Source organism: Atractosteus spatula, chromosome 6, assembly GCF_055471065.1.
Source record: "Atractosteus spatula isolate fAtrSpa1 chromosome 6, fAtrSpa1.hap1, whole genome shotgun sequence".
Lineage (NCBI taxonomy): Eukaryota > Metazoa > Chordata > Actinopteri > Semionotiformes > Lepisosteidae > Atractosteus > Atractosteus spatula.
In genome coordinates, this window is record NC_142711.1 from 60,181,673 (window position 1) to 60,202,839 (window position 21,167).

A 21,167-nucleotide genomic window follows, 5' to 3' on the forward strand; every position below is an offset into this window, starting at 1 on the left:
AATATAATTCACCAATAACTATATTGTTAATATTGTACTTCCCCAATATCTTAAAAAAATCAGTGATTTATTCAGTAGTACAAGTAGTAGTCTGGGTGTAATGGAAGTTTTAGGATATTTAAACCATTTACCAGTTTCACAGCAGAGGGTCAAAGGTGAAATCTGCACAAAGGCTTGTGAAAACCTAACACTTTCCTACTGCAACACGAATGGAATGATTGTGAAAACACAGGCAATGGGCATCATAACCCTTGTGAAAACAACCGAAACACTTCTAGAAATGTGTGTGAGAACTGAGGATATCTATAGCTTATTTTTTAAGGGAAAATTTCAACCTATACACCTTTTTCACCAAGGCCATAGAAAAAACAGCATTTTTATTTTCAATATTTGTGGAGGATTTAACAAATACTTCTGCTCTTTACATCGATGTGGGTATTTCACTGTGGAGAAAAAGTCCCTCACTTCAGTTGTTCAGTTGTATTCCCTCTGATAAAGATGCCTGTGTTTGATTTCTTACCAGTCTATGAATTCTGTAGTTAATGTGCTCATTTTGTAAAATGGAACTTTAATATAAAGAGGAAGGGCTGATTTTGGATAATAAGGGCTCTATTTGCCCTTAATCATAGCTGTATTAAGTGTTTGCTTTAAGATATTGCAGATGTCAACATTGTTAAACTATATATGTTGTTTACTCAGTCAAGGTAAATTACAAAGGAATTCCTTTCACAAGATGCTTGCCAAGTTTCCTCGAGCCACACAAATAAATACAAGCAGCCTTCTCCCAGTCGGTGAGAGCATTCTGACAATTACTGCCTCGGATGCAGAATCGTTCTTCTTGTATTTCTTTATGACTTGATGCACAGACTTTTTTAAAACAATTCTGTCAGTGTGTGGTTGTTGTTGTTTTCTTGCCTGTTCAGCTTTCCTTTTTTTCATCGTAAGTATTTATCCATAAAACCTACCATGCACTTTTTATGCTATCCGTTCCCTCCAAGGAACAATGCTTGATCTCACATCGGGATATATTACAATAGTTTACCATGTGGCGTGTGTATATATTTAGAACACACATGTGTATCATTTATATGTACCACAGATTTTTTTTTTACATAAACTGCGGTAATAAAGTCAAACTAAATAATTCAGTATTTCAGTGATTACACAACTTTTCAATACAATTGCCTTTTAGTATTTTTGTTCGTACTGTACTGTATGTCAGTTGTGTCCAATTAGGATATCAGTTGGTTGGAACAGTGTTAAACAGAGACGGGAAAGAGAGACGTTTTGCATGCCTGACACACCAAGTAAAAAAAAAAACATTGCAGTGCTCTTGAACAGAAACTCAGGAAACAAAGAATTTGTCAGGAGATGATGGCTGTGGTATTCCTGGACCCTTGTTCTCTGTCTCCCAGTTGGCATAGCGGAAACGTGGCCGGCGTGCAGGGAGGCGCTGTCACGGTGCTGGTAGAGAAGCAGAAACGCTGCTACCTGGCGAACTTACAAATTGCAGGCGAGGAGGGCAGCCGGGGCTGTGCTGCAGGAGCTTGCCTCGAATTCGCAGGGGTCAGGAGGCTTTGCGTGTGAACAGGAAGGTGAGAGCGGGTGAACTTTTGCCTCAGCCGTGCAGTCCATCAGGGAGCAAATGGACCAAATCAACTGTGCAGCTGGGCAAGGAGGCCAATGGCTGAATGCCTCTCACACAGGCTCCTTTGTGCTCTGGACATGATCTAGCATTACGATGGGACTGGAGCGCAGCCTCAGCGTAGTGGCAATTACTGAGCCATTATCACGCCACAACAGAAGATCATTTATCTTCTGATTCGGGGTGTCACCTGTTCTTCATTTGCCAGTCAATAACCATTAATTATGCTCCGTGGAAATTTAAACAAAGCCTTGTCCCCCTCCCCCCCCCCCCCCTCCCGTTAAAACCAGTAAACCGTTCAGTGATGATAAACAAACCTGGAGCCCATCCACTCCACCCCGTTTTTCCCAGCCCACAGCCCTTGGACGCTGTGAACTCCAGAGAGGAAATGCCGAGGAATTGGGAGGTCAAGTGCCTGGGGATATCTTACTCTGGCCTGCTGTAAGAGAAACAGCCTGCTGCTCAGCAGAGAGACATTGCGAGGATACTAGCTGCACACCTTGCTCTGTATCATACCATAAATCAAGAACAACGTTAGGGTCTCTTTTTTGCCTGTCAGATGTCTTTAGGTACTGTGTGTTATGTCATGCATTACGACGCTGTTGCGCTTATTTTTTGGGGTTACTACATTATGGCACTTAGGTGCCTTAGCGGGTTTTTGCCATTCTCTGGGAGTTCCAGGACATGCACAATAAAGAGCAGACGTCTGCGCAACCTGTCCTTCTCAGTCCCTGGTTCTCCACCGTGTAACCCTGTCAGTTTTGTTATTCTGTTCCCTTAACTCAAAGCTACATTTTCTGTAGCTTCTGTTTTATCTTTTCTTTTTTTTGCAAAGGGGTGGAGTGACTTTCTGTCAGGAAGGGTAGCCTGTTTGTTGCTGCGGTTCGGTTTGAGCGCCAGGCTCTGTGAAGGGGCCTGAGTGAGAGCACTTCTCCAGTTCAGAACCCTGTAGCCTTTCACTGCGGACTGCTGCTTTGAACACAAACCTGGCAAATAACAAGCCAGTTACCTGTTTTAATTACTGTATAACACTTTGGTTTTTGACATCTCTCAGGTTTTGAGATATTTAGAATAGCAGTAACTGTGATCAGGATTTATAAGATTTTTATTGGCTTTTTACAACAAATATAAAAAAATTATATAAACTGAATACGATTTTATATTATTAAAAGGGGCTCTTATGTTTGCCTGTTAGTATTTTTTATGAAACCAAGAAGGTATCATCCAGTTCTGTGTGTATATGGAGCTGTTTTAGTTTATAGTACGTGCCAAATACTCAATACTGTGCTAAAAAATATTCTACTTCTTTTGGATTCCCTTGGGCTTGACCTTGTAGGAACCTGGTCAGTTTCCTTATCAGTATGTGTTGGAGTTCAAACAGGCCCACAAGCACTGTTTATAGTTAGAAGATAACACGCAGAGCATCTCAACTCATTTCCTGAACCCTTCAGGAGGAGCTGATAAAATTTAAATGAAATTAGCCTGTTGAAACTATATACATTTTTGAGTATAATGAGTATAATCGTATAAAAAAGATACAACACTTTTTGACATTCTTAGTTAGATGGTAATTTATCCTCGATGTGGAGCTGTAATTACAGGTTTTAAAAAACTATCCTCTTGGCATTAGTGACATTATAAAATAAGCCTATTGTTAAACATTTTCTAAAATGCATGCTTTGTTGGATTTCATTTGGGAGACAGATCAGGTCAGTATAAGATTTTCCAATTTTGTCTCCTGAAGAACTTCACAGTTGTACTGGTTTTAAGTTTTGGGACATTACTATGCTTGGTGAAGCAGCGTCCGATACATTTAGAAGTCTTTTCTCCTTCATTAGCAGACAAAATGTTTCTGTTAATTTCACGATTGCTGCTGCGGCCATCGGTTCCATCATCAGTCGAGATGAGCAAGACAGTTTTGTCAGCCCAGGCCATGACATTACCTCCACCACGCTTTGCAGATGAGGTGCCATTCTTTGGAGTACCAGCAGTTCCTTTCTTTCTACACAGTTTAAACTTTTTTAAGCAAGGCTTATTCTGATCTAACCCTTCCATTGCATATTGTTCTAAAACTTTCCTGGCTCGTCATTGCACTTCTAAGCAAATTCTAAAGCATTTCAATTGCGTTGATGAAAACAAGAAACTACTTGGCCCATTTAGCATCTTGTGTTTCACAGCCAGCTGTTTCAAGATTTTCATCCTTTTCTTCAAGAATCCCAGAGTAATGTTTTTTTTTAAATACTGTAGCATTAACATTTTTTGCATCTCTTTATCTTCAGGTGCTCTTTTCAGAATTGTGGCTATTTTAGTGTACTGACTCACTTACGTTGAACAAAGCTGTATTGTTGATGAATCTTGGTCTTACAGTACTTTTGACCCTAGTTTTAAATAGTGAAAAATATGTAAGAACTATCACCAGGGTTTTATTTTTCACAGCTACTATTCAGTATTTTCTCCTTGAGTTCTAGTACATCCAGAACCCCATGGCTAGAATTGTGGCCAAACCTAGGGTCTATGAAAATATATTAAAATAAAGATTTAGAAACTATAAAAAATTTTATGAATTACAACTTAAGCATAGTAGAACAGTCTTATCCCTGCTGTCATAAAGACTCCTTCACAATGTTTTCAATCTAGGTACTCTGAATCTGTAAGAAAACACTATACAGTCCAAGTGCATTTTTCAGTGCAAATTCCTTGATTTCTGATCAGTGATTACTGTTGTAGGAAAATTGCATCACATTTAATTTATAAGAAAAATGCATTTCACTTACATGACAATTCCAGACAGCTTAGGGAATGCTGTAGCACAATAAATGACATTGCTTAAGAGTGTAAAAAGCCTTTCGTTTTCTCACACTTCAGGAACTGAGTGCAGTACACTGTATGCCCAGTAAATTACATTTCACATAAGCTCAAAATACAAAACTTTATGACTCGTTTAGTGAGAACTTAATATTCTTGAACTCCCATTTAAAGGATGTTTAACTATAAATGTGACACTTCTTTTTTCTAAGCACACCCCACACAAGCTATGACTTCACTGTTTATGCTTTCCAGTGGACGGCTAGGTGGACATTCGGCTATCAGCTCATGAAGCTTTATCGGGTAGGACAAGCCTGAACAGGGAACATTTCCACATGATGGAAAGGCTCCTGAGGGGTCTGAGGATATTTATCTTGCCCAGCATCAGTTACACATCAGCGCTGTAGGTTGGAGTCACTTTGCCATTTGTCAAGTTCTTCCTACGACAACCCCAAGGAAGGAAACTCCAGAGAATTAGGTACCCCACAGTTTCATGGCAATCTGTTATCAGCGGCCAATGGAAGAACAGGCTGATTTAAAACTTAGGTACTCACACACTTATTCCTTAAGGAGATTAGAGGCACCACAAAGCTAAGTGCTAACTCTGTGTACTGTATGTTATGACCCTCCGTTTTCGTCTGTTTTGTCCATCATATTCAACTTTACTTTCTATAAAAATACATTAACTGAGTAATAACAAAATAAATGCACTGAGGGCGACTTGAACAGAATGTATCCAAAGTAACCTTTGTTTATCCTTTACGTCTTTAGAAGGAACTGTAATTAAGAGAGGGTTATAATTTGAAAATTAGCAGTATTCCTTGAAATCTGACTTTTGTATAATAATTGAACTTTTTTATTCCTCATCAGTTTTTTCCAATGATTTTATACTTAAGAAAAAAAAGTATGGAAAATACTTCCACTTTGTATATGATAAGATCTTTGTCAAGGACCTCAGACATGTTAATCATCTCTTCTGTCTCTGGCTCTGCTTTGCAAGTCTGTTTTAGCATGCGGTGAAAAGTATGGTACAAAATAAAGATTATCATCACAAAAATGGACACTTCTAGTTTAACAGCTGGTTTCTGTGTTAAAAAATCAAATTCTTTGAAAGTTTTTTGGGGGCATTTGTGATCTCAACTACAGTTTTACTGTTTACATCAGTTGTTTACGTCATATCCTTTGTTTTTACTCACAAGAACAACCGTTTTGACTAAATACACAACCGGAGACATGATGAGTTCATTAATTGACTTTTGGAGCCTTTCCTTTCTGAAGGTCTGAAGATTTGGGACGAAACACTTCTCAGGTTTCATCTTAATGAATTTTTGAACCCCAGTGGAAATCATTAAAAAATGCACTGAGGATTTAGCCTGTTGATATCCTAAATTCCAGCAAGAAGAGATATAACACAATAAACTGGATATATTCCTAACTTCCACAACTTTAGTTTTGCAGTGATATAGACAAGAAGGCCGCCAATATATTGGTTACATTTTACAGTATCTGTACAGTATTTTACCATATGCAGAATGTAGTGCAGTTTCTAGAATCAGCAAAGTACTGTGTGCAGAATATATAAAATGATGCGCTGTAGGTTTGGATAGTATATGTACTTGAAGTACAAAATACACTCTTCTTCCCTTTCTAAAGCCTACTGCATACAGTAGCTACCTGATAAAAAATCAAAAATCAAAGAAAACAAAGATTTTGTTTTGAAATTATCCTTGTAAAAAGCTTTTGGGGCTTCCTAGTCAGCTTCAAGGCGTACAGGTAGGATTAAGGCAGGCCAGATTTGTAGTGCTGACATTTTCTGAAGGATATCTGTATCAGTGGTGAAAATTCATCCGACACAGTCTGAAACTCTTGTTCAGCAGGCCAGCTGTGATGAAGTCTCTGGTGTGAGCCCTAATCTCAGAAGCAGCTGCATTCTTTCTGATAACTGGAGAGTCTGGAATCGACATTGGGATCAGCCTATGTAAGCCACTAAAGAATCGTTACTGGCAGTATCAGATGACCCATAGCTAGAATGAACTGAGGCTCTTTATGTCAGAGTTGGCCAAAATACTGTCAAATTGCTGTGTTTCCTGGAGGACTGCTTTTCTTAATGAACATCCCATCAGGTACAACGTTTAACAGTTTCAGTTCCAGAACTCTTGATGAAAACAAGTATGATCGCTGAATGAGTACAAATGATTAGCCTTCAATTTCATGTATCCGAGGTCAACACTGTTAGAGATGCCCGCATGAGCTGTGAACTATCAAAATGAAATGCGGTTATCACTACTACACAAGGAGGTGTTATTGGGGTATACTTAAAGCTGAAGGGTATCTCTAAGATACTAAGAGTCAGTCTACTTAAAACCAAACTCTTGCCTGTTTTGGTTTAAGTAGCTGGCTTTTGCAGACATAAATGTTAGTTCCTGTTTAACCAGCAAGATTTTGATTAAGGAAAAAACACATGCATAACATATCTTTTACAAATATCATGAGTTAACTGTACCGTTTCCATAAGACTCTAGTTTCCTCATGTCATAAGATCTGTTAGTAACCAGCTACTGAATGACCTAGATGGGCCCAGTGGCCTCCTGTTGGTTTTAACCATTCATATGAGCGTAGTTTCCAAAAGCCAAGATGAGGACCGATTACAGTGGTCGTAGTGTTGTGGCTGTTCCCCACGTGAATGTTACACTCCAGGGAGGAAAAACTCTGGCAGCTGCCCATGTTGTCCCACCCAGCACGCTTCATCCCTGGAGCACGGTTAATTTTGGGGTCATCTAGGAGTCTCAGCTTCTCTCGCCTCGCTCTCCCGCTCTCCTGTTTGAGGCATCGCTGACGGGCAGGGAGGGGAGGGAAGACTCGTTTGACGGCTTTGCTGTCAAGACAAAATGGGGAACAAAATATGGAACAGGACCTCAGAAGGCCTAGAAAAGATTAAAGGAGAAGTCAGCCACACACTCCTGCTCACTACAGCTGTTTGTGAGTGTGTTTGGGTTTTTCTGCCTCAGCTGAGCTCAGAGCCTCCAAGTGAACTCTCTTCAGGTGATATGAAGTACAAGAGACTGAGCTGTCCCGCAGCTTTTATTAATCTGATTTGCAGAGTATCCACAAGCGCCCAGGGACCTGCTAAAGCTGTTTTCTTTGAATGGGATGTGAAAAGGTCAGTGCAAACAGCTCTGCGTGTTACAGTAAAGAAACTTAACATCTCACAAGATGCCAATTCGTTATACTATGTGGTCTTACTTTTTTTTTCTTTTTCTTTATTTTCATCACTGTTAAAGATCTACCATAAATACAATTTCTTGGACTTGTAGCTGTTTGACTTCTGATTTATCTTCTAAGGGCAGCCAAGGTGAAAATGACATTTGCTTTGCTTATTTTATTGATGACATAAACCTACTGAGTAAAGCACAATTCATCCAGTACCAGCTGGCAGCCTAGAATAAAACTGAAGAACCATATGTTCTCAGGTAATGACACAGTCTCTCATTTGCCATCTAGATATACATCCTTTGGAAATAATATCTGCAGTAGTAGATACAGTACATGCGTGTACAATCCCCCTTTGCTCCTAACCAAGTTAAACAAATTAGGCACTCTCACTGAAAAACATTAATTGGTTGTTTTTGTTTGTTTTTTTTTGCTGTTAATCCTACTTTCATTTTGGGGGTTCACTGTTAATTGTTTTTAGAGCTGATGAAGAGGAAAGAGAAAATTACATAATTTATCTTTACCTGACATTTATCTCTACAGTGTCCTGTGAAAGTATTCAGACCCTTCCTCTGGTATCCCATTTTGTGAAATTAAATGTGTGATGACACATTTTTTCATCTTAATATTTTATTCAACACCTCAGTGCTCAGACTGAATTCTTGTAAGGGTAAAATAATTTACAGATTGTCTTTCCACAGATTAACAATAGGATTCAATTCTTTGGCTGAATTCTTTGACTTCCTTACTCTTAAACCACTCCAGGGGCCTTGTGCTTCGAATAATTGCTGAAAGTTTAAAACTTTGCCCCAGTTGTAGAGGTCTGAAGTTGGTTGTCCCCTTAGGTTTTGCAGTACTTTTGCAGTGCTCCTTACTGTATGTGTTACCATTAGTCTTGACAAGCGTCCCATTCCCTACTGATGAGAAGTAGGACTGTAATATGCTGCCACCACCATGCGGGACAGTAGAGATGGTGCTGACTGAGTGGTGTTCGATAATGGATTTTCATCAGATGTATGCCTAACAATTCGCTTTTAGACCAAAAATTCTGATTTTATCTTGTCTAACCAGGAAACCTTTTTGCCCCATGTTTGCAGTATCACTTAGGCCCTTCATTGCAGACTCCATGCATGATTTCAGATGGAATTATTTTTCTTTCCACACAAGCCCCTTTCTGGTTTCACAGGGATATCGTTGACCCATGGACATCCCCCCATCTCAGCTATTGAACTCTGTAGCTTTCAATGTCCCCACTGGCCTCACAGAGGCCTCCGTAACCAGTTTCATCAAGCTGGCTTTGCCCAGCTGCTCAGTATGGGGTGGGAGCCTGATCTAGGCAGTGTCTGGGTGCCTTCCACTTCTTAAAGATCGACATCTCCATGCTCAAAGAGATATTAGGAGCCTTTGAAATGTTTCTCGATTGTTTTGAAATCTCCTTAGTCTTCCTGGCTGAATTTCTGCTGCATATTTATTGGCTGAGGGACAATATAGAATGTATCTGCTGTGAAATCATGTGAACAATTATTCTATTACTACCACTAATTGTGTGGCTCGTTAAGGTCATTTTGTGGAGCTAACTTAAACCGGGTTTGCCACAGCAAATATTTTGAATCCTTACAGTCATTACTTTTCTTTATACTCTTTCCTTCTTTTTTTGTTGTTTTTTGCTTGAATGTGTAGAGCTGTTTGTGTGTATACCAGATATGTATTACTACTACTGTCATGACTGTAAGCTTTAAAGAAACATGTGAAAACTGTAGAAGGGTCTGAATACTTTTGCAAGGCAATGTACATTTGACTTACAAATCCCCATCTGACTAATCTTCTCCATGCATTCCCAAATGCAGATCTAATATTTTTAAACTTTTTTTCTTTCTTCAAATAAACCCTGTTTCCAAAGAAGGATGAGGTCAGTGTCCATCCTTATGAAGTTATCACTGGCAGTGAGCGGATTTTAAGATCCAAGTACAGTAGCGTACAGTGTATATAAAACTAACATGGCACAGCTAACTTATATTAAAAATACCTCATCTGAATATGTTCATTGGTAGCAGTGTTATGTATGTCGAATGTCCAAATTAAGGAGCATAACCCTATCAAATTAGCCCATTTCTTATATTTTTATCTAGACTCAAGTAAGTCAGAGTAGCATTGTCGCAAGAATCCTATTATGTATAGTGTAAAAGTGGAGGCTATTTCTGAAAATGACATAGCTGAAAGAGCTAACAGTCTATCTAAATATAGACTTAAAATAGCTGGCCGCTCCAAAGTCATATTCTTGTTTTTGTTAGGAGTTGTTACCATAAATACTGCTTTTTGCATGTATGTTTCCAGAAAAAGCATTGCCTGTATATGAGTTATAAAATGCATTACAGCATCTTATAAGGTTACAATTCCTTCTTTCTTGTAGGCTTCCGTCATTTAATATAGTTTAAGCTTCATCTGCCCTATAGTGATTTGCATGTTGTAGATATTATAGTTATTATAGCATAGAAAATATTCAAGCCATACATTGGCTTTAAAGTATTTAACACTAATAAAACATTCCAACAATTTCATAGCCCCTCAAATAGTAGGGATGAGTTATGAAGTGTATTGTTGGTTAGCGTTTGAAAAAAAAAGATAGTTCTTCTAGTCAGCCTTGGTTTGTTTTCATTTTTTTTCTGCTGTTACTGGTTGCGTGTTTGGAGCTGGTCCCCAGAGCCTTGGTCCTGTTTTAGTCAAGTGGACTCTCCTACTTCTCTGGAGTGTGCTGATGATGCTGTTGAAGTGCAATAAAATGGTTTTATAGCTTGGTGGGTTAGGTGAATAATTGCTTCAGACATGGGTTACAGGGCCTGTACGGGCAGGAGGAGCAGAGAGCATCGTAAAATCTTTGCCCTGCTTTGATGTCGATGTTATGTGATAATGTCATCCCATGTAGTATTTAAGGCTTGTGGGAAATGTGATGGAACGTTAAATGAAGTGTCTAGCAGTCCACAAGAGGGGCATTTTAAGGATCTGTTATAATGGGCTGCAGTTATGCAGTATTGATTATGTGGTATTTCTGAGCTTTGAGTTGTATAATGTACTGTGTGGCTGCTCCCTGTGAGTCTCTATCACCTTATTTAATTGCCCATTCCGACAGCTGTCATTTAGGACAATTGGCAAAGGCATTTCATGTTTGTCTGTCTTTCGCTGAGTTTGGATGGTCTCTCAGCTGTGACTTTGTTCCCTCAACTGCTCCTCCGCTGTCCTGCAGCAAGTCCTTCTCTTGTCCCAGCCTGTATTACATGGCCACATGCGAAACCCCCTGTCTCTGTTATCACATATCCGTAAACATACCATTTTTGCGTTGTCTGGTATCTTTACTGCTTTTAATACTATAGCTATTGTTTTTTATGAGTTTTTAAAAGTCATTGAGCTCGCGGTGCTCAAAGGCCGCTATATGGAATGCAGCACCGTGTGTGTCGATAAATGATTTAAAATGGGAGAGGATGCCCTTGGGAAATTTGTTCATGGTTCCCACATTTGACTTCCCAGGAGGATTTCGATGACGGCAGCACAGAAGTGCAAAGGTTAGGCTTCTCAGACTGCAAGCCTCCTCACAAGGTCTTAGGTTTTAGGCCTGTTCATAAATGTATGTATTTATTTATTGGATCGCTTTAATATATTTCCGGGATTCTGCACAGGAAATCGCAAAGACTTTCCTCAGGCACAGCTGTCGGAGCTCTTTCATCCTTTGCGTACTGAAGCAGCAAAAAAAGTTTAAAGAATGCGTGAATTGTGTTTAATTTTCAAAATTCACAGGAGGGAAAGGGGAACATTTTTTTTTTAAATTAGGGTGGAATTCCAGCTTTTCAAGCCTGGATTTCAAGCCTTTTCTGGCTGGCAAGATATCCCACCTTCCTGTTTGAATGTACACATCCATTGGACGTCTATAACCATGAGGATGTGAAGTGTCCCTTTGGCTGTAGAGTAACCAGGAGAATTCCAAGTTGAAAAGCCATTTTTGAACAGTGTCTCTTTTTTATATAACATCTTGTTCAGAAACAACAGGCTAACTGAATGTCAATTTAAAAATAAAGCTGTGTTGAGTGGGCTGTTTCATTTGCATTTGTGACTGCCCTTCTGTTGTTTTGAACGTTTTGTACTAAATGAAGAACCTGCTCTTGTGTTATGTGTCCTGCAGTCCCAGTGAACTCGGTCTCTGAGTGATTTTCCATGGCCTGGACCTTGACGGTCCCACCTGTGTGGGCACCCACTCTCTCTCAGTCTCCCAGTTCCTCACCAGGATGTGCTGAGCAGGACTCACTGTGAAAGTGCCCTTGTTTTTATATTAATATTTTATCTTTAAAAGTGCTTGAGTTACCTGCTGGCTTTTCGGATTATCCGTTGTGAGTGGACTTTCATGCAACTGAAGGAATGTAAAGCAAGTCTCTTATAGCATTAGACACCATGGAGGTGATTCTTGACAACAGAAACCCTAGACATGGTGAGCTCCCTGTTTTATCAGTCGATAGCCCTTTTTTAACATGTAACATAGCTCAGCCCACAGTTGTATCGGTCACTTCAAAGAACCTTCTTCATTTTATACATCTTTGAAAATGTGAAACGGTGCTTTTAGCACTTTACAGGAATGATGTATCGTACAACAGAAATCAACAACTTTGAACAATGGCCATTTTTTGTAATCTTTGTTATTCTTTACTTTTGCTCCAAAGTCCCTTTTCTCAGAAGTCTAAAATAATCTACAAAAGAAAACATGACAAAAAAGACTAGAGCAACAGAATTCAAACAGCATTTTACATATATGGTTAAGTGATATGTCTAAAATACCCACAAACGTCTCTTCACAGGAATGCTTCCTGACATCAGTCTTAAATGTACCATCCACGTCTGTCCTCCGATCGTGGTCTCTAAACAGTGCCTGGTTGTGGGACTGAGCCTTTTTTACTGTTCAAATCCCCTTCAGCATTGTATAAGCCAACAGTATCCCAAGAGCAAAACGTCTCGCTGAATTTCATACGGCAAGTGGCTGCTCATTGGATTTTGTCTGGGCTCCCCCACGGCTGTTTAGATTGTAAAGAAACCGGAAGTGCCCTGAGTGCACAGAAATGTCTTGAGTTCTGCCAATACCCACAATTCCTCTCTTTTTCCCCTCTCAGGCCATGTGGCTGATGCTGCAACAGGATGAGCCGGAGGACTTTGTTATAGCAACCGGGGAAGTCCACAGCGTCCGGGAGTTTGTGGAAAAAGCATTCATGCACATCGGGAAAACGATTGTGTAAGTAGAAGGCCGTGGAGAAATTATGCTTTGTACCTCTGACTCATGCTTCTTTCCAATTATAAAGGGATTTGAACAGATATATCGCGGTCTTTATGTGATTGCCTTTGAGATTCCTCCTCGGATGAGTAACGGCTGGAGTTATAAAAAACCGTTCCGCCAAGCGAAGATTGCCGCATTCCTCATCCAAATGGAAAAACCAAGGAAAGGGTGCCACCAAGATAAGAGACAACTGGATTAAAAGTCACAGAAAGCAAGCAGAAAAGATTTTTCTGCAATGCCATGTACAGTAGATGTATGAATGCAATACTGGTACTTTCCGTGACACAAATTCTGAGGAAGATGAAGGGTTCCAGCAATTATACTGTATAGTGGAACTTTGTATGAATATGGACTGTTTGGTATCCATATTAAATCAGATCTGTTATTTTGATTTCTTGAGTTCTGTTTCACGAAGCCAAACAGGCCTCTTCATCTTTTTGTCTTGTTCCTGGTGTGTTGAATGTTTTGGAATGCCACCTGGTTTCCTGGTGTTGCGTTTGATTACAGCCGCTGCATAATAAGGCTTCTGAAAAGAGTAACCGAGATGACGAGAGAGATAACCTGTGGAAACAAATAAGTGCGCAGTGCTGTGTCAGATACCGACATAGGACCTGATGAGCCGACATTCTCCCCGCTTTGCACTTCTGTGCAATTTACTGTGCAGGAGTTATTTTTACTTTAGAGGTGCAATTATCAAATCAAAATAAGTAGACTCGACAATATAGAGAGACCCACACAAGTCTTAAATCAGGCTGTGCCCCAAAACATCGCGTATCAGGAAAATGCCAATGCAGTAAATGAATGCTTTGAGATAATGACACCAAGGTGTTTGCACCTTGCAAGAAAGGCTTTGAATGATATGGTCAGGAAAATGTTGCACTCTGTTTATGAAGATCCATGCTGGCAAAGCAGAGTTATTTGAAGTGAATCGCTGTTTGGAACCAGGTTGTTCCTCTCTCAGTGCATCATATTAGTTTCACGAGTGAAAGAAACAAGGAGAAGTCAATTATTTTATTGACTTAACAGTGGTTTTTGTTGTGTTGTTTTTGATTATGTGTATTGATTCAGAAAGGCAGATAGCACAAGTGCTTCAGAATGTGAAAAAAGATGTGAACTATTGGTACAGTTATTTGCCAAACCCTGCCTAATACTGTAATTGCAATAAGGTTTAACTGTTTATTCTGTCTTTGTCAGGCAGACCTAAGATGAAGTACATATATATGCATTTTATGTGCATATTTTAGTTTAATTTTTGAATTGCGCCATATATTACTAGCATTGTATAATGCTTTGCAAAACGTATTGCTTGTCCATCTCATGTAGCTATAGAGGGATTTCTCAACAAGCAAAGGAAGGCAAAGTAGCTGTTCTGCAAAACAAGGACAGTATTTAAGTTAAAGGCAGGGAAATGAGACCCCTACTGTGAGATTTTAATATTTAATGTTTTCTTCATTCAGCCCTCTTTAACTTCTACTGTTGGACTTGTTTTCAAGACATTATAAACTCACTTAAGATTGAAAAGCCTACCAGCATGAATTTCTGCTTTGATGTTTGGAATCATAGATAGACGAGCAGATGAACTCCCCTTTCCCCTCCATTCATTCAGTTTAATAAGATTTTTCTCTCACTGATTTTGTTAGGGCCCATAAAATTTTAATTGAAATGGCATTTGTGATTTTTTCTTTTAATTACAGGATCATTATTGGGAACACCACTGCTGTTGTGTTCTGTATATCAGAGTATCGGTTTGACCCATTTGCAGGTCTTTAATGAAAAACAGTCCCCTTGAATAGCTTCTGTGCGTGTGTGCCTCTCTTGATTTAAACAGTTTGTGTACTGGCTTATAACACTGCTGAGAGGCTTTAAGAGAGTACTTGTTTAGTTAAAAAACAGGTTTGCCTAATTTCAGAGATAAGGAGAATAAAAATCAAGTCAGCTTTATGAAGACACACCAATCCGTTCAGCTACTGAATTCCTGCTCTTTGAAAGCAATCCTTAAATGAATACATTGCTTTGATCTTCTCAGAATTGTGTCATCTCTGTGTAAGACTTGGATTAAATTTTAGGAATTGTAGAATATTACATGAGGTTGGTGATTTATAAATGCCATGTTTGCTTTTTTTGTTATTTATTATGAAGTATTGCTTGAAAACACTGAGTCAGTGGATTAGATCCAGGGCCAAAACCATTCATGTTTCACAAACAATTCCCCTGTTTCCTTCTGAATATTGTTCTTTGGAATTAAAACAGGCTCAAATCTGTTTTATCAAGCACAGGGCGTGCAGCGACACAGGAAAAAATATTTAAAACTTAAGTCAGATGAAATTGACCTTTTTTTACGGACAAAAATGAATTTAAGGTAAATGTTTACCTGCTTATTATGACTACTGTTGATCAGAAGGACTAATTTGAGTTAGACAGAAACCTTGAATTTTCATATCACCAACCTGTTTAATGTTTTTCAAAACCATGTTATTTTGTTCAAGCAGAGTAAGCTATTGGAAAAGAGAACGACTGTAGAATTGAGCTGGTTGTCTTAATTGTACTAGTTACAATCAGATTTTACTGCCTATAGAATTGTCTGCTGTTATAACAACTTTCAATTTTCATTTCAAGGCTAGTCTGACAGAGAATAGGCCAAGCTTGTCATTTAGTGATCTTTGTTTCAGAGTCCTCCATGATCAATAATCTGATTACAGCAAATTAAATGAGGAAAAAGAACAGTAGATACATTATGTGATAAGTGTTTTAGTAGCTAATCCATCAAATTTAGTGATGTGTAATTTACTCATTGTCAGGTTATTCCTCATCTTTAGCGTCATTTGTTCTTCTCTGCACACCAGAAAGCTAAAGGGCTTTTTCATGTACTATTACACACAGGGAATATCTATCAGGATTAACTGTGAATGTAAAAAATGGCAAACATTTCAGTAGAAGATTATCATTGAAGTGTGTTTCTGCATAAAGATGGAGGAACACTTAGTGGAAAGAATAGAACAGAGGAAATTTCTTGAACATTTGTACAGCACAGTACTCTATATACAGTATTACTTGTATTAATATCAGTGATAATTAAAAGGAAGATATTATGCAATAACCTCCCCCTTCTTCTTGTGCTGACATTAATTATGCCTCAGGGTAGAGCCTGCAGTAAATCAGTGGTCTGTAGTGTTGTACATCACAGCTTCCACAGAATATCTATGAACGGCTAATGAGGGCTAATGATGATGATGCAGACTAGATAAAAATCTTGAAACTACTTTTTTTTTATTGCAATTTACAGAAGCTGCTTAGAAACTTAGAAACGAAACGGCAAGTTTTTTAGTGGAAGATGAAAAGAAAAAGGTCCAGCTGCGAGAAGTCTAAGTTTTATTTTAATGTTATTCATTTATTAAAATAAGATCCATGTTTGATTGTTACTTACTCCCATGACTTGGAATGTGCCCATTTTGTTCGTTTGCTTATTAATGGATCTATAGATTTTCTCACAGCTCAAAAAAACTATTGAATTCTCGTTTATTTCACCACCAGCAAAAATGTTGTGAAATTTTTTTTTTTTCAAAAAAAGTTGTTTTTTTTATCTTTTTATTATTTTCATTTGTTTCACTGTCGGCATCCTACACATCAGATTTTACTCTACTCTGTTGAAGAATTCTATAAATTCTACTTTAGTGCAGGGAAAAGGTTAAAGAAACTTAGGAAGCTCATCCTCGGAGGTGTCTTTGGGACTGTATTTGAGACTGGAGAACGTGCGGTCCTGCCTGCTTCATTGGATGGTTGCTCTGTCCGCAGATGGGAAGGCAAAAACGAAAACGAGGTCGGCCGGTGCCAAGAGACTGGAAGGATTCATGTCAGAGTTAATCCCAAGTACTACAGGCCCACTGAAGTGGTAAGTTAAACACTACCTGAGAAATTAATGGTGAATTATCAAATCGCTCAGCCGGCTAATTGTTTCATTTGGCCACATTGTTTGTGAAAGTGGCCTCATTAAACTCCTGTTGTCAGGGTCCTATACTTTTCACAGACACTATGGGAAACCAATTACGTTGCCTTGACAGCAGTGAAACTAGTTACTCAGCAGTGGCTACTCACAGGAGAAGGCCATTTAATGTTTTACTTTGGCCCCTGAAAGAAATGCCTCCAGGAAATTAACTTCTTCCCCCTGAAGTCACCAAGTTGGGAAGAAGTTTCCAATTTGAATAAATACACTTTTAATGAGAGAATATAATAGGAAACCAACGAGACAGGAAAAGCTTCGCCTGGTATCGGACAGCAGTATGAAATGCTGACAGGTTTTCTCGGGGGTTCTTTAAATTCAGGCTAGTGAAATGTTCTGAAAGCTGGAGGGTGTCTGGGATACAACTGAGAACTTGTAGTGAAAATATTTTTTTTCTTAGAAAACATTGAAAGAAATGTGGAAGAAAATTTGAAAAGGGTTTTCTTGGAGGTGTGTTCTATGGAGGTGAAAGAGTGGATAGAGCACTCTTTCGACTCACCATAAGTACTGATTGTAAAAACCGGAGCCTCGTTTCTTTATCAAATCCCAAACAGAGGAGCAGGGATGTTTATAGCAGTTGGATAAGGCACTGCCTTCTGATAACCTTGTCAGTAATAGTTCCTAGTATTCTGCCGATATTTGAAAGAAAGTTGAAGAAAAATGGCTTAATTGGTTAAAAAATGGGTTTCATTCAATCTTTCAAGTTAGTACTTTTGTTAGTACTAATGAACAATCAAATATTTTTATTTAAATCAAATAATGCCTCTTACAACGTTTTTATAGGAATTTTGTTGAAAACAAAATCCATTTTTGATGTTGTGATGCTGTGCTTTTAGTAATTCTGCAGTTGGATGTCACTTCTCACTTGTCAGTACAGTCTTCTCTGGTCAAACGTTAAAACAACAAATAGCGGACATTTTTATACATTGTGATAAACAGAAACAAGTGTATTCCTGTATATAAAGTGACCTTGTGTTTGTCTTATCAGTGTCCTGTCCATAGTCCTAACCTTTGCAGGTCTCTAATTACCCATTGATATAGGGATGGACGGTCCTAGTGTTTGAGAGCTGGTGCCTCTGCAGGTTTTCATGGCAACCAAACCAAGTCGTTACTGGCTAAACGGGGCCGCTTTTCTCAACTTCTTGCAGCTCTTCAGGTGCTGGCACTTTGAAAAGGCCTAGTAAACCTGTGGACACAACTGGGCCTTCAGGACTAGGATCACGCCCACCCGTTCATTAGCCAATCTGGAGTTTACCGCTTTCATTAACATTTGTTTATTTACATTTGGACCCTCCAACAGTGTGTCCCTCCCACTTCCTCCCCGTGGGTGACACTGTTGCCACGACGCCGACAGCTGCTCCTGAGAGGCGGTGTCCTACCCAATAGATGGCAAATGGTGTCAACACCCAAGGCTTAGCTTCCCTCAAGTTTGTATAATCAGCTGTGACAGAGGCACTGGAGTGAGCAACCAGGGTGCTGATTTCTTTTTTTATCTTCCTACCAATTCCCAAACGCAGGGCAATCAGAGCTCCATACTAAGCTTATAAAACACATATTAACATCAACTAAACACTAACATGATTTTCTTTTGTTTTTCTGCCTTACTACATTCTGGGCTGTTTCAGATATTATTTGGGCCTTTTCTTTTTCTTTCGTGTGTGCGTTAGGCTAATTTTATTACTTATTTATTAATTCAAATAGCAGTAAAATGCACACAGAGTCTACTGGCCTTTTTTTATGTGCGTAGGAACAGTCAGTGGAAACAGGGTTAACTCATTTTTTCTGGAAATTTCTTCTTCATAAGTTGTATTGTTACTGTTGTGATGATGTAGATACGAAGTAACATTTATTCAAAGAATGATCCATTAAAAAAATAACTAAAGAATATTTGGATGTTTTATAGTTAAGCATGAACAGTTTTTATAGTTTTTTTCTTCAGCTCCAGACCACCAAACATAAAAGAATATGATTCCTTCTTATGTAAATATTTTACATAAAATAGAGGATTCATTTTTGATTAATGCTTTGTATCATCGTGTCTAAATTCCTAAAATGGAAGTGATCCACAATATGTTTTAATAATAGGACTGGGATCTGTACAATTTCAAATATTTGCAAAAGATCCTAGAGTACCATTTTGCCAGAATGTGTCTTTTGTAATATATTGAGCATCAAAAGTAACTTTAATTAAAATTGCATGAAATAGTTACAATCCGAGCAGGGCCCAGGTTATTAAATAGAGCACCATACCTCTGTAAATTCTGTACGTTCTCTCAGTTAAAGACACAGAGATCTTCTTCTCTGTCCATTCACTAACCAATTTTTTATTTTCTTTGGAATTTAAGTGACTTGTTTTTACAGTTTTAGTGAATAAATCCTTCAGCTGACAATCATTTTATTATTCATGTTTTTAAAGTTAATTTCTGTTAAATGTTCTGAATTTTGTTTTTGTACTGGAGGGAAATGGGGTCGATTGGTTATTCACTGAACTGGGGACCGTGAATTAGGCTGCCTTCATGTGTGGGAAGATTATGGGTATCAAACAGTCAAGTGAGAACCTGGAAATCTTCCTTTTCTCTGAACTAGTGACTGCTCTGAAGTACACTTCAGGATTCAGCGATTAAATAGGAGTTAAACCTCTGTTTAGAGATCTGCACACATTGGCAGTGTCTGTTAATCATAGAAGGGTGAGGTGAGTGATCTGTCCAGATTTCGTCTTCTAGGCCTGCATTCCTAAGCCAACATATATCTGTATGCGTCAGTCCTGTTGCCTTTAACTGACAACACCAGGTAGAAAAATCCACACCACTTGCCACACTCTCACAAAATAATGCCCAGACAATAAAATCCGGTTGTGACGAACATTTGTGTAGATCGTAAGCCATATTTATGTGCTTTTTTTTCTTGTCAATACAGCAAAAACCCAGGTCTCTAGCAGGAAGGGAACACATCCAGTGCCAAGCAGACACTGAGAGGCACACTGTACTCCACATGTCCCCCATTCCACTGTAGTGTTTGTACAGCGCTTTAAGAGCTGGGGATATCTGAAGCGATGACAGATTCATCACCCCCTTATTCGTCACTGCAAGGACCCATTAATGCCCTCTGAAGCACTGCTGTCTCGTGACATGGTGCAGAGTGGACAAAGGTGTATTCACCAAAGTCCTCACACATAGTCTGCCAAAAATTGCACAGGAAGACCAGTTCAGGCCGTGACTCTGTGATTAAATGTGGGCTGCGCTCTTATTAGGAAAGCCTTCCTGATCTCTGTCTTAACTGGGCTGCAGCATTACATGGTCGCCATGGGGTAACACCTTCTAATGCATTTCGGGGCAGTGTTTTTTTTCTTTGTCGTGAGTACAGCGTGCTCCAGTTATGTGATTTTGATTCATTTGAAAATGTTAGGTATTGACATTGTCTATAGAGTGTGAACGAAGTCGGGGGGGGGGGGGGAGTTCCAGCTAGTTAGCAACCTTCGTGGGACTTTGGGCTGTGGGATACGGCGTGACGTCTGAAGTTCAGCCGGACAGCGGGGAGGAATGTCAAACCCTCATTGTGGGTGTGTGCAGTCATGTCATCAGTGTTGACACCCCGTCAGCCCCTGACTTTATTTATGCTGTTGCTTTGTTTGTTGAAAACTCCGACAGTATGCGTTCGGCTCGAAGGGTGGAAAGGGGCGGCTCTTTTTCGGTGTAATTTCCAGGAGATGGGTCTCTTTAGCGGGCAGTGCAGGAGAACAGCTCCACAGTGGCAGCGCTTCAGTCCTGAAAGCAAATAAAAGACAAATTACCTGGTAAAACGGCAGATTCTTGGCAGGTATTTCTGGAACAGCATGGACAGATGGAAGCATCAACAACTTACAAGCCCTGCTGCACATAAACCTACAAAAAGACAGTATTCCTGTTCATACTTTTTGACTATTAAAAGAAAAGGTTGCCGCTTACCAAAAGGCATGAAGCTGTAACAGTTACCTTAAAAAAAAATGAAAGAGATAATTTTAGCCTCATAATCTGGAAATGTACGACACATTCAGTTTTGTATTTTTGCCCTGCTGAACTGGACGTACCTATTCAGTTAAATACAGTCCCTCTGACCAGTATACCTGTAATATAACTGTAATATACCACATTGGTGCTGTGTTTGGCAGCTATGGAACCTTGTTAAATTAATCACTAATCATTATTGCAAATGTATGGAGAGAA

At 39.1% G+C, this 21,167-nt stretch overlaps 1 protein-coding gene across 2 annotated transcripts in view; it reads left to right on the plus strand.

Moving 5' to 3' along the window:
• The window catches only part of gmds (GDP-mannose 4,6-dehydratase), a 303,343-nt gene that overhangs the window by 244,254 nt on the left and 37,922 nt on the right, over nt 1-21,167 (plus strand). The window contains exons 8-9 of one of the 2 annotated variants that reach the window (XM_088919281.1): nt 12,808-12,926; nt 16,761-16,857. In XM_088919281.1, the coding sequence (XP_088775407.1) occupies nt 12,808-12,926; nt 16,761-16,857 (216 nt within the window). The remainder of the gene's footprint in view (nt 1-12,807; nt 12,927-16,760; nt 16,858-21,167) is intronic. The other variant, XM_088919282.1, reaches the window with a different exon arrangement.